The sequence below is a fragment of the Lissotriton vulgaris genome, chromosome 2_1 (genome assembly GCF_964263255.1).
Source record: "Lissotriton vulgaris chromosome 2_1, aLisVul1.2, whole genome shotgun sequence".
Lineage (NCBI taxonomy): Eukaryota > Metazoa > Chordata > Amphibia > Caudata > Salamandridae > Lissotriton > Lissotriton vulgaris.
The window spans coordinates 1725810074-1725824674 of NC_141687.1; the positions used below are offsets into that span (position 1 = coordinate 1725810074).

General features: G+C 42.9%; 1 protein-coding gene across 1 annotated transcript in view; it reads left to right on the forward strand.

Annotated features, from left to right (window-relative positions):
• The first annotated feature begins 2600 nt into the window (after positions 1-2600).
• Positions 2601-14601, forward strand: part of LOC147733193 (mucin-5AC-like) — a 245804-nt gene continuing 233803 nt past the window's right edge. The window contains exons 1-3 of the mRNA XM_086957733.1: positions 2601-2676; positions 8246-8335; positions 12426-12687. Coding sequence (XP_086813859.1) covers positions 2619-2676; positions 8246-8335; positions 12426-12687 — 410 coding nt within the window. The 5' untranslated portion in view covers positions 2601-2618. The remainder of the gene's footprint in view (positions 2677-8245; positions 8336-12425; positions 12688-14601) is intronic.

The following is a 14601-nucleotide window of genomic DNA, read 5'->3' on the forward strand; positions in this document are numbered from 1 at the left end:
GGACCCTCTGAACTCTTTACCAATGGATCTCTGAGGTGTTATAATGAATTGTATTTTTCAAATGAGGAGTCCTCAGTATATACCTGACCACTGTCTCTACGCATCTCTCACAGGACTGAAGGAAGTTCATTTTCCCTCCCTCTTAACTGCACACTGAGATATCACTACATTATCCTCACACAGTACTTAATTGGAGCCGGCAGTGCTCACCAGCACCTAATTTTGAGGACTTATTTTCCCTAATCAGACTTTGACCTAGAGCAAAAGAGAGAAAACTGCAAAAGGAGGAAAAAAGGAGGAAGAGAAATATGCAAAAACAGTCACAAAGTCAGAAGGCAGGGATGAAAACAACCTGCAAGAGTGAAATAAACAGACGGATTGTCTGTTGGTGGACTAAAGAGGTATCAGGTGGAATCAAGATTACGCAACTTTAGTATTCAGCACCCTGACCTTATTCCGGGCGTGTGAGAAAAACTTTGGGCTCTAGCACTGCCCTCCCTCTTGAAGAAAGTACAACCTTTCCAACTGGTGGTACATCCCACCATACAATAGCCATGTAACACAAAGCAGTGCAAGCTTGGTTTTATTTTAACTTACCGCCATTATTTTCTCTGGGAGGGTGTTGCAGTACCAGTAGTTGCCCATGAGAAATGCTGGATTTACTGCTGTGTTTTTTTAATAGCAACTTGCACTCAGTGGGTCTGATTTACAAACTGCACCTTTGAGTACGTTTGTACTTATGAGTAAGTTTACTGCTTTTCAGTATTCACAAACTGCAGTTTTGTAGCAACTTCCACTTTTTGCAATTACTTGAAATTCTGTAGTAATTTCAGAACTACACATTACCAACCACTGGTACAGCAATACCCTCACAAAGAAAATAATGATCTAAAGTATTTAATAACCTAAGTAGTTAAAATACAATTAAATGAACATTAATGTAAGACACACATAAAAAATAGTGCATATTTATTATGTAATTAAAAATATTTGATAGCCTATTTTCGATTATATTTTTTTATGATTAAATAGTAAATATATGTACTGTTTTTATATTTGTTTAACATTCATTTATATTCATGATATTTTAAACTATTTTAAATATTATAATGTAATTCAAATTATTTTCAATGAGGTTTTATTTTAAGTCCCTGCCTACATTATTTTCTACAGAAGGGTGTTCCAAAACCAGTGGTTGGCCATTAGTAGTGCTGGACTTCTTAAAAAAGTGTAAGTTACTTCACAAGTATAAGTTATTACAAAAGCATTTTTTGAATACTGAAAAGTAGTAAACGTAACTTAAAAGTGTGAATTTACTTGAAAGTGTAAGTTATCTTTGTGAATCAAGGCCAGAGTTTGTGTATAATAAAAAGTAGTATACGTACTCAAAAGTGTAACCTGACTCAAAAGTGTAAGTTACCTTTGTGAATTAGGCCCATTGTCTTTTCTTCTGTGTCCCTTTGACCTTACATATTAACATAGAGCTAATCTGTCAAGTTCTTTGTTTTTCGGGCTTGTTAGTCTATTTGTGCATTAAAAATCAGATATCTCTCTCTGGGGCAATGGGCAATTTCTAAGATCGACTGGTTAATTCATTGTAGGTTTTAGTTTCACTGCTGAGGCACTGCCATACTACAGGCGAAATTAGTTCACTCCACAGGGTCTTTCAGTCTTTGGCTCTTTCACAAGAAGGTTTCAAAGGTGAGTTCCCTTTCCATCCACCTACCGTTTTTGGCTTGTTTTCCGACACTGACAAGGCCAACAAGCAAAGCATCCACTGCTGGACAGCTGTGGGAGCCAGGCAACTCTGATAACTGCACAATCCCTATAAACCATTGTCTTCAATACAGTGGTTAATTTGAGCCAGGGCTTTCCGGGGCTCGACACCAGCACTAAATTGCCAGCACCAGAGCTTTTGACAGTCTGCCACATGGTGTTTCTGTCTGCCTGGCTGGTTTAGGTATGAGCACAACAACAGCTGTTCATCAATTCAATTTACATTTAAATTGACCAATACCTGCCTCGGAAGCCATTCTTGTAGCTTTGGGGGCCTGAAATAGTATGAATTGTCACACTTGTAAGAGTGTGATGGTTAGTTGTTGTGTTGACACTGTCATTGGCAGCGCTGGCAGATGCAACAGAGGTCCCAAGCTGCAGTGTCCTCCTGACGAGGGCCCTGGAGATTATTTTTCTACAAATTAAGCACTGGTAATATTGCGCCTATGGAGGGTAGTTGAAAAGATCACTCCAACTCCTGGGTTGTGACAGGAGGCTTGCAAATGGAGCTTTCTGTGGACATATAATACTGTGAAGAACCACACAGGTAGGCATATTGAAAATCAATTAACTTCCCTTCGGAACACCAGAGTGCTCAACCCATTTCTGGCTGACCAATAAAAAGTATAATTGCGACTTCAACACTTCAAAAGAAAACCTGTCTTTTGTCCTGCCAGTCTAAGTAATTGATTTCATAATATTTTACGCACAAGGTGAAACAGTCCCCACCTTTCCAGGATCCTGAGCGAAGCAATCTGGGAGGAAAGCCAAGTTTTTGGCCTATAAGAACAGAGAATGAGCCCTCAAGAATATGTGGCCCTCTCAGCAGGACAGACGGAAGGATGGGGTCACAGCTGCAAGTATGGCTCCTACTGCTGGCGGCTCTCTGCCTTCACACAGGTAAAATAACGCGCCATGTTCTCTGATCGCTAAAGCCATGTTTGCTTTAGCTCAAGCATATGGAAGTGCCAGGGTTTGGCTTAATGAAAACAACTATGATAGAAAACCTGGCTTGTGTCCAACACCGCCTTCAACAGACTACTTTTTGAGATAGGTTTTCCTTTAGACCGGAGCTCCTTGCTCTTGGATCATGCATTTCACACCCTCTACCTTAAAAAATTAGCAAATCCAGTCAAACTATAATTGCTAACTGGGCTTAGGCTACTTTGTTTTCTCCTGGCAGTAGTAATTACCGCCTGGCTTCAAACTCATCGAGTTATCTTCACAAATGTTCCTATGTTGGGGCACCTACGGCCTCAATGTAGGTCTATGCGATCTTTGTGACTCTATTGTGTCCTCAGATGTAAGTGCTGCCTTTATATGCTTTGAGGTCAATGTTCTAGTGTCATTACTCATTAAGGAAAATTTCCATTTGGCTCAGGAACTCAGGTTCCCATCCAGTGAAAAGCCCTAGAGGCTCAGTTACACAATAGGGTTACTGCCGGCTTGATGGGTTCTTCCTCTACCAGACTCCAAGCTTTGCAGATTTAGCTTCTGGCAACGACAACCAAACTGCAATGCAGAGATCCTCAAGAGTTCTATGGGTTGCAAATCTGTCTGGTCACAAAGGATCCTGTGGTGTTCAGAAGTTTCATAATATTAAGGTGGCTTACCATCATTTGTCACCAGGGTGAAATGTGCTCAAGCTGGTAATATATTGGCTCTGACCAGTGTTTCATTTGTAAAAGATTAAGTGCCAGGGCCCAAAGCTTTGCTAAAATGCCTGCGGCTGATGCTATCGAATGTCATGGGTGACAAATAGCAAGGCTGTGTAGTTTCATTTTCATCTCATGTATCTTTAATCCGCCACCAAACACTCCATGTCTCCTTATCTCATGCCTGAAGGTTATTTTTCATCACTTCTTTCTGCATTTTTGTTACTATTTTTCCGTCTTTCACTTCCTCCTTCTTTCCCCCTCATATGTTTTTCCCTGACCTACTCTGGGTCAAAGACTGATTAGGAAAAAGAAGTGCTGATCCCCAAAAATTAGTACCAGTGGGCCCCCCCTGTAACCACCGGCTCAAATTAAGCACTGTCTCTGGAACCAGTAGGCCACACTTTTGCTTGGAGCATGTTCATTGGATCAAATTATTAGCCCTCTTTGTGTCTAAATTCTCTCATTTCCCAAACACTGGACCTTGCAAATACATGATAAATACACTTATTAACTAATTTGCATATAATAGTCATTGTAATAAAAAATGTACCACGGTGAAGAGATCTTGCAGAGTCCTCACAGCTCCCGATCTCTTCCTCTGTTATGAGGGACCCCCGTAGCTTCTACCGTGTATTCTCATGAGATTGTCCTTCATATCTCAACTCCTATGTAGCCACCTTGCCAAGGCTGGCGTCTAGATACATTAGGCTTACTTCAGGAGATACCATCAGTTCTTTTGTAAAATATTCACCCACTTCCTGCCCTCTAAGCTTTTTCCACTCTCCTGAAGGTTCCACCACAAAAAAGAAGAGAACATTGGACATATTACAAAACGCTTGCACTGGGGTAAAACTGTAACGACTGCATTTTGCCGTTGGAAATTGAGTAAACTAATTTTGCTTCAGCCTATATTACAGAAATAGTTTTGTATAGGTTCTGTACAGGTTGAGGAAATTCGGAGAAAAATTATTTGATAAGCGTTTTAAAACATATGCCTTGTTTCTTTAAAATTATCGTACACATAAAAGGAAGTTTTTCAGAAACAAGTACTTGTCCTTTATTATCTTTATTGAAAGAAACAGAACAACTGATTTTGCATTATGGTTCACATTTATATATTAAAAAGGAAGACACTTCTACAACCTAAAACCTGTCTTTCACATTTGAAATGTGAAGAAAATATTTTACAAAGTAGTACTGATAGTAGGACTCCAACAATTGGGCACCGATTCACTACTCCTGGGAATGCGCAAACATTCCCAGTAGTGCGCCAGGTGCAAGTTTCCTTTCCACACATGCTGCTTGTTCCCCAGGCTCCAATTATACATAGTGTACATAGCAACCCTGGGGTAGGCTTGAAGCATGATGACCTATTACACATTTTGTTCTTTTCTTCTTTTTCCTCTATTGGGACTATTTTCCCCCCTTCGTTAAAGCCTCCCCCCCCCCCCCCCCCACCCCCACTGCCCCTCCAGGTTTAGATGTAAACTGCTCTCCTTTACACCTTGAAATGGGACTTACTCCTTCCCTTTGTTGGTATAAAACACCGAGCCTTCCCAGAGTAGTGAGTGAATGGAGAAGAGCTTGTGAATGCCAACAAGCTCACAGAGGGGTTTTGATCCGCGTATTTTTATGCGCTCATAACATGGAAATCTTTAATATTAATACAATTTACACCTATCAGAAATCCTTCTGTGAGCTCATGAAGTACCTAAATGGAACCATGGAACAATTGTTGGCATTGAAATGACATTTATGGTGCAAAAATGCAAAATTGGATCCTTGTCTCTGTAAATTATTACATTAATAAAATTTCTATTTAATTTGCTGCGTATCTTCCCTGGGTGCAAAACGTTTGCCTTGAGCCAATATAATTTGCATCATTCACTTTTTTTTTACTAAAGCTATTTCCAAGTAGCAAAAAAGGTGCACATTGGAGTAGCTTGTTTTTGATTTTTTTTGCACCAATACAACGTTTCTGTATTTGGGCCTCATGAGACTGTGCCATCTATGGCCTGCAGCCAGAAATGGAGGTGGCTAGAGCATCTCAGAAATATAAAACACCTACCCTTATTTTCAGCCTCAAACCCACCTAAAAACCTAGCTGTTCTTTTAGGTTTCTCCTGATATTAGTTTCTCCCAAAAATGTGTTGTGTCTAGTGGAAAGTCCAATGGCCAAAGACTGTGTATGCCCTGGTGACAAGCTTCCTTCACATGAGCATCTTAGTGGCCACTGCTTGCCCTGCACACAAACCCTCGGAAGGGCTTTTGTGAATGTTCCTGGTTACCAGTCCCATCCCTGGCAGTCTCTGCTTTTAGTGTTCGATTTCTCCACACTTTAGCAGTAGAAGCTTATAAATGATTTCAGTGTTACATTTCAGCTTTCTTGACATTTTATACTGAATACCCTACCAATCCTCTACTCGTTAAAAGAATCCCCATAACTTCACCCTGCTCAGTGCTTAATTCGTAAAAAAGTAAGTGCCAGGGACCTTCTCAGAAGGCACGGCAGCCTACACCACCCATACCCTGGCAGCGCTGCTAATGACAGTACCTGCAGAACACCTAACCATGGCGACCCTACAAGTGTGACACTTCAGACTATTGCAGCCCACACAAAGCTATTATAATGGCATGAGAGGCTGGTATTGTTCATTTTTCAATGTATATAGACTTAATAAACACATTTGCTGTGCTCATTTTAAAATGAAAAAGACAGTGCCACCATGTGGTGGACTGTCACTAGCCGGTGCTGACAATTAAAATCCTGTACTCAGCACTGGAAACCACTGGCACAAATTAAGTGCTGACCCTGCTCCTGCTTTCCAGGAGGATGACTGGTGGTGTTTCCATTGGAGGGTGCAAGAAGCATAGATGGGAAAAATCCATTACCACGCAGTCATGGCATCGCAATGCCTTTACATCGCGGGAATTACAATGCAAGTCGTTACAACGACTTGCGCTGGATGGCGCTCTACCCTAAGGAATAGTATGATTTACTATTCCAACACCTTCCCTACTGTTCGTAGACTGGTGTTGGAATAGTAAATCATACTATTCCTAAGTCCAGCGCCCTCTAGAGCAAGTCGTTGTAACAACTTGCGTTGTAAAAACTGCGATGTAACGTACCGCGATCATTTTGATTGCGTTGTAATGTTACATGTTCAATATAGATGCTGTGGGCCCTGGTGCAAGCAAGAAAAATTACCCCTTTGACAGGGTAGTAAAAATAGCAATTATCATGGTTCAATCGGCCCCCTCAGAGCTCTGAGCTCGGTGCCACTGCACCTGCTGCACTAGTTGGTATGGAGTGAACCCCACACCACGGCCTGGTTACAGTCTAGTCCACGCATTTAGTTTCGACCTTGGTTATGACTGCTTTTCCCAAAGGCTGCATGATTTTTCTCATGGCACAAATCTCCGACGCGCCCCGTGATTTTTAGTCCTACTCCTCTAGGCTGACGCCACTCACTCCCTCAGTGCCGATGGCTTCTAAGAACTACCTGCGCCTGAAGTCCTACCCCTTGAATGGTCGAGGCTGCTGCCTTTCATTGTCAATATAAAATCCTGCAGTTTCCTTTCGCATTACGCAGACTCCTCCAGGCTGTAACTTTCCATGGACTCTCACCGGAAGTGCTTTGAAATGCAGATGCCCGCTTCATGCAGGAACTCTCTGCTTTTTCCTTCAGTCCAGGCTTTAACTATGTGTGCTAAATAAATGAGCCCTACTCTTGGCTCGGTTCAGTCTTAAATTATAATAATGCGCCGCTTATAACTATATTAAGTTGTGCCTTTCTGATAAAAATGGCAGAGTCCACCAATTAGGGGCGTGCCTAGAAGTGTTCAACACTTCATTGCCTCACTACAAAAATAATAACATGGGGCATATTATCAAGAACGGCATTACAATTATCGCCGGTTTAGCGGCAGAAAACTGCAGCTCAAACGGCGATCATGGGCTTGATAATATGCTCTGGAGAATTCCAATGGAAGCCAAGGTTGACACCAGATCATTTGAACACTGTTCTTGATAATATGCCCCTTGGCTCTTAATAATACTTAACGCCGCAGCTTTGTCTTTACAATGTATCACATATTTACTATACTCTATCAAACGGTGCTTATCGATAACGCATGAAAGTCTGAGCAGTTACTGCTTTGATTCGAAAACAGGGCACGAGGGTCACACAGATGTCAGCAGGTGGGGCTTTATTCTCAGAATTATTTATTTGATTTTAATAATTTGTTAGCTTATTTTACTTTACTTCATCTGCAATCTGTCCATCCATCTCGTCTGCAGAAACCTCTTGTAGGTAAAGACTTCGCTAGTGTCTGGACCAAAGGTGTGAGTGAAGATATTTTACAGCTCAGTGCCGGACCCCCCAATACTGAGTCAATCACGGGAAAGTGGGTGTGAGAATGTACAAGGTGTGATTGTGCCTCACTGAGGGTAGCAGGAAAGACACTTGTGTTAATACTGACAAGGGGAACAGGCATATTTTCAAGGTACAGCATTACAATTATCGCCACTTTAGCGACAGAAAACCGCCGCTAAAACGGCGATAATGGGCTTGATAATACGCCCTTGAGAATTCCAATAGAAGCCCATGTTCTGCTGTGAACATGGTCTTCTATGGGAATTCACAGGGCATATTATCAAGCCCATTATCGCTGCTTTAGCGGCAGTTTTCTGCCACTATAGCGGCGATAATTTTAACTTCGTTCCTTGATAATATGCCCCAATGTGTGAGTTCATGGCTTCTTTCACTCACAGCGCGAGATTTTAATTCAGACCCTTTTTTTATTCGTAGCTCAAGCGAAGTATTGCCTGCCGAAGATCTTGGCTGGATATAACAACATGACGGTGGGCCAATCCCGATCCGATTCAACGTTTACTGATAGTAAGTTTTCCCAATACACTGCTCACATACAATTTGAAGAAAAAAAAGGTTGATAATTCTCAAATTATTTGGATTTAATAAACAGTGGTCGCAATGCAAGTGTAAAAAGTAGATCTATACGAAATGTGCTTTAAACAGGCGTAGTTTCACATAGTTTCAGTTATGTGCCATTACACTTAATACGCGAAATACCCAAAGTGACTCTATAAGACCATATAACATAATTACATGCTGTTCGTGTCAACAATTTAGCATGAAACATGGGAAAAACGCTAATGACTTCAACTCGAAAAGCTGCTGTCTATGACACCCTGGGGCATGTTTACAAGACAATAGCGCAGCCTGGTGCTGCAAGTTATTTTGCTGCGTCAAGCTGCGTCATTGTCTAAGTGCATTAATGTGCCATATTTTTAAGAATACTGAACCTTCCTCTACTCACCCTGTGCATAAAAAGCAGCCAGTACGCCAATGCAGACACCCCTGCACCATGATGCAAGGTTGCCTGCGTTGCAGGGATTATTGTTGTTGTGCAGGCAGGAACACCCTCCTGTACAACCATTATTGGCGTTTTGTTCCCTACGTTTTTTGGCTGCCTCAGATTTACGATTCCTTGTAAATCTGGGGCAGTTTCAAAAAGCCATGGGTGTTGCTGGTAACGTCCAAAGCAACACCAATTACATGCCCCTTTAACTCAGAAAACTGCGTCAAAGTAAACAATATTTACAAGGCAGCGTTAAGCCATGCAAAGTGCCCTAGTGCTGCCTTGTAAATATGGACCAGGACAAAGTGCCACCAGGGAGTCATGAAAAATGACACTCTGGTGGCGCACGGGCCTTGTAAATGAGATGTCTTGTTTTGTTGCCTGCACTATTTTTTAGCTTCAAATGCATCCTCACATTTATAAAGGAAGTGAGGACACATTGTGCTCCAACATATAGGAGCTTATTTACAACCCCCTTGCACCGCCGGTAAGTCACTTTTTTCCTATATTAAAAGTGATGCACCAGCAGTGCAATGGGCTTGTAAATTAGCCTCATTGTGCCGAATATCGATTTAGCTTTTTGTATAATTTAACATACTTTTTACATCTCACACAATCTCACAAAAGCAAATTGCGTGTATGTCATATACCCCTAAAAAGAAGTGAACATGTGCGACAGATGGCTAACATCAAACCAGACCAGAACACAATTCAGCACATTTTATACAATACACAATTTTTTATTTATTTATTTATTTTATGCATTTTTATATAGCGCAGACTTTACCTGAAGGTGTCAGAACGCTTCACAATAGGAACAGAACTGATACATGAGGAGAAAAGTACAAGTGAACAAATAACAAATTACAAAAGCAAACGTTAAGTTACATGAGATAAAAGTGACAATTGTGAGTAAACAAAATACAAGAGGTAGCAAACGGTGTAATACAGGAGAAAAAAGTGACATTTGTGCAGGTTACAAACGTGTCCAAAATACAAGTAGAGATATAGTACTGCAATAAATGGTAGGCACTCAAACACAAGAACAAACATTACGTAGGCAATGGTGGCACTTGTGCAAGAATCTAAAGCAAACAAAATGTAAGAGGTAGCAAACAGTGTATTACAAGAGAAAAGTGACTTGTGCATGTTACAAAAGAGTACCAAACACAGGTAGAAGGATAATACTGCAGTAACTGGCAGAACAAACTGGGAAGGCACTTCCATAGGCATGGAGAAAAGGATCCTCTATAATGGAAGGTCTTCCTTCAGATAATAGAGAGGGTGTGCATTAAATTTGGAAGTGTCTTTGAAGGAGGAGAACTTTGAGGTGAGTTTTGAAGGCCTGAGAGGAGGTGGTGGGCCGGAGCTGAGGCAGAAGTGAGTTCCAGATTCTTACAGCGTTGCCCGAGAAGGATTGGGCCATCAATCTTTCCTTCTTGATAGTGGGAGGCTTAAGCTGTACACTTTCCGCATTACGTGATGGTCTAGAGCCTCCAGAGAGTTTCAGTTTATTCGCCAGGTAGCGAGGAGAGGAGGAGTGCAAGGCTTTGTGGGTGATACAGGCAGTCTTGTAGATAGATCTTGCCTCAATGGGAAGCCAGCGGAGGGTGGATAACATGGGTGTGATGTGGTCGCTTCTTTTGGCCCCATAAATGAAGCGAGCTGCTGAATAGAGAACAGATTTAAGGGGGGACTGGTGGGATTAGGGGAGGCCAGTGAGAAGAGAATTGCAGTAGTCCAGTCTTGAGAGGACCAGCAATTGGAACAGGGTTTAAATGTCTTGCTCCGGGAAGAAGCGACAAATTCCCCAAAGAAGGCGCAGTTGGTATCGAGCAGACTTTGCAATGGAGTTGATGTGGGAGATAAGATTGAGTTTTTTGTCGAGTATGACACCCAGGGATTTTGCGCTGTCGACTGATGGGTTTATTGTTAAGTAGATTCATCTGATCCATCCATGATTGGACCGGGAGAGGAGAAAGTGAGGAGGAGAGGAGGAGGAATTGGGGACGATGTACTTATACTGTGCCTCCAGCAGGTGGTACTACGGCCAATCCATAAATCATCTGCTGAAGAAGGCGGTGTTGCAGGGAAAATATGTGGTTTTCAAATAAACCGCTGATTCTGAAAAAGGAAGAGATCGCATGTCAGGCACATGTGATGTGTGACTGACTCTACTCCAGCCCTTCAGACCTTTCAGATACACTGAATAGTGGGCAGGATTATTTCCCGTAAGAAAAACTGGAGTCTGTACCTTGTGCAAACTCAATATTACGAAATGTCTTCAAGGCGGAGGTTGCAAGAAGGTGGTCGCGAGAGCTGGAGTAGGGTGACCAGAATTTTAAAGCTAAAAACCAGGACATTTAATTAAATAAGAATAAGGACTACAATTTTACTTCAAGTGAGCGGACAGAATGACAACGCTCCTCAGAAGAAAATTACAGAACAAGCAGTTAGAAAATGCACAAAAAGCAATTTTCCAAACCCAGTAGCTTGCCTGTTAATGAAATTGCTTTCTTGAAATAACTGATAACTATCCCTAATTTGTAAAACATCAAAAAGTACCTCTCACCGTTTTCAGTCGAGCTAAATTTCCTGAAATCTGCTGGGACAGCTGGTGGAAAACCGGGAGAGTCTGGGCAAATCCGGGATGCCTGGTTACCGTAGGCTGGAGCCAAAACAGATTTTCAAAAAATTGCTGCTTTCTTAATGGTTTCCATTGACGTTAAGGGCCCTTTATGAGGTCTCCATGCTTTACACTGTATTTTACGCTGTTATCTTTGCCCTGGTCTGAGTGAACCTGTAACTCCGGGAAGTAGAGTGAACTAACCTCCTGTTAGTGAGGTGGTCAATCGGGGTTTGGGGGGGGGCTCATTTAAGACGTTTTGATGTAGGGCAGCGCAGCAAGAAATCTTGAAGAGCTGCCTTAGTCAAAACTAAAGGTCAGGAATAAGCTGCATCTACGTGATAGGCGCATTCCTGTCCTTTTCCCCAGCGCAGGCACACAAATGGCTGCTGTGCGCCAATGTAGGCACCCTTGCTTGCTGCAAGGGAGCCTGCATTGTGGGTCTGATTGATTTTGTGCAGGAAGGGACACCTCATGAGTGAGACCCGGAGTATCTAGAGCTGCCTCTATCGCAAACCGGGTAACCCTGATGCAGGTTAAGCATGTGGAATTGAATGTGGTCCCTCGTGATTACCAAACCCCGGAAATCCATATCGACTCGTGATTGTGTTGGGAATTACAGTCAGGGATTAGTCGCTAGGAGGGCCATATCGGGCGCCAGGCATTTCCCGGGTAGGTCACTAGGGTGGAGGCTGGATTTTGGTTCCTGGGGGCCATTTTTGTTACCGAGGTTGGCAATATCGGCCCCCGTAATAAAATCGTCCGAAAGCGGCCGTCACAAACTGCTCAGCTTCACTCTTCTTCACCCCAGGGGGGAGGGGCAGCTGAGCAGTTTGCCAGGGCCTGTTTCTGTTCCCAGTCCGGCCCTGATCGCCAGCATCTCTGCCTCCAATTACAAGCCGAAGCGTGATGGGCTCACAGTCTGCGCAGATTGATGAGGGTACAGTGCGCACTTTGACTAACACTCTCCATTGAATTCACAGCTGGGCCAATGCCCAACACCAACCAACTGTGCAGCACGTGGGGAAACTCGCACTTCAAGACGTTCGATGGGGATTTTATCCACTTCCCTGGAACCTGCAACTACCTACTCAGTTCCAACTGCAAGAGCGAGTTTGAGACCTTCAACGTCCAGCTGCGGCGCACAGTCATCGATGGCCTCCCTGCTGTCTCCTACATCACCATGCACATGAACGGGGTCTTCTTTGTTATCAGCAAGAACGCAGTGAGGCTGGGAGGCAACTTGTAAGTCTGAACCTTTCAAACTGTCAGCTACTTCCTTGAGGAGATGTAGATGTTTCATCTGTGTGGGTATTTTGCACACCCCACTCGAGAACATTTAGGAATGTAATACCAGTCTTCTAATTCAATGTATGTGATTTGTAGGGGTGTGCAAAACGGCAAAGCTTTTCTTGCGTGAACGTCCTGCATGTAATTCCAGTGATTACACCATAGCTACGGTAGTTCACAATAGTTTCTTCTACCTGTGGGTTTTACCACTAAAATTGGGACTTTAACTGTTCTTTAAGTTGCTTGAAAAATAAATTGCTAAAATCTTTCCAGTTTCAAAGCCACACAGCGGTTTTAAAATTAACTCGTGAGAAAATGGCCCATTCGTTTTTGTTACCAGCAGCTTTCTTGAGGAAATATTGGCACTTGTGAGTTTGTGAGGAATAACGACGTGAATGTGTCCTTTTAGGAAATGTGGGAAACTGTACAGGGCCGGACTGACTACCGGGCAGTTTGGAATGCTGCAGAGCTGCTGGCTGATTTTACTGCAGTGGGGGCTGATTTAGTTCATGGAGACCTGCGTGTGCTTCGAAATAATAAACGCTAAATGAATTTCGTTTAGTACACGCAGGTCCCCATCAACAAAATATACCCCCAGCTCAGCAGCATTCTAAACTGCCCAGTAGCCTGTCCGACCCTGATAAAATGTCATAGAGGAAAGTAGGAGAGTGATATAAATGCATCAAAAGTGAAGCTCCCAAATCACAGTGCTCGAGAACATGTAAACATTGAAGCTTGAAGAATAAATAAACATTCGAATTTACTGTTGTATCTTAATTATTTGTACAGTTGACTAATTAACTACCCTCTGACACAAAAACCGCTGCAGAGTATTTACTTGAAACTAAATCCAGATTATCATTTTGATTACTACTGCCAAATCTTTTGAGGGCAGATACTAGGGGGCCGATTACGATGTTGGGCGGAAAGTTTCCACCCGGGAACGACTCGCAATCAGGACCGACTCGAGCTCGGTGGTTCTGCCAAACTGAATAGGATGCAACCAAACACTGTTCGGTCGAATTTCCATTTTTTCCTATAGGAGCTTGTGTTCCGCCCGCTAACTGGCCAGTGCACAGGCTCTTATGGGGAAATGGGGAGTGTGTGTAAAACCCTGCACACTGTCCCAGGCACCCCACGGTGCCTGCCACAAAGTGCACTGTTTACAGGCGGGTTCCTTTGGTACCCCCTCAGCCCCCAAGGATGAAGGGGACCCTGCCAGGGGCCCCTAAAGTCACTTTCCAACAGCCTTTTCATGTCGGACAGGCTGACGGGGAAAGGCTGTTGGAAATCAACATTGTAATCTTGAGGTCAGAAACGCTGTTTATTGGGGCGTACAATGCGATTCCGACTGACAAGAATACTCCAAGGGCCGGTGAGAACCAAATCGCAATGACCATGAAGTTTGCCTTCGGACCGCAAACATCGTATTCTGTTGGGCGGATTGTAAACTGACCGAGTCGGTCGGAAGGGCTCCGACATGGTCGAGTAGAAACCGACTGTCAGGAGGAGGCTTTCCACCCGACATCATAATCGGCCCATATATTTAAAACACAGAAAGATTGATGTATGCAATTTGATAGAAAAACAAAAACTGAGAAACATCATTGGAAGAAACCAATAATTTTAAAGGAAATCGAATATTAAGGAAAAAAAGACAAGTACATTAAATTTGGGTGGGGTTTAGGGGTAGTGAGGGTTTTCTAGGGTCAGGGATTTTAGGGGTCAGGGATCGCTGGAGTTCAGGTATAGAAAGGGACTTTTGGCTTTAGGAAACAGTGGAGTTTCGGTGTAGTGCGCGTTATTTAGCAATCATGAATGGGTAGTGTTTAGGGTTGGGGTATTGGAGGGTTTTAAAGATTTGTGGAT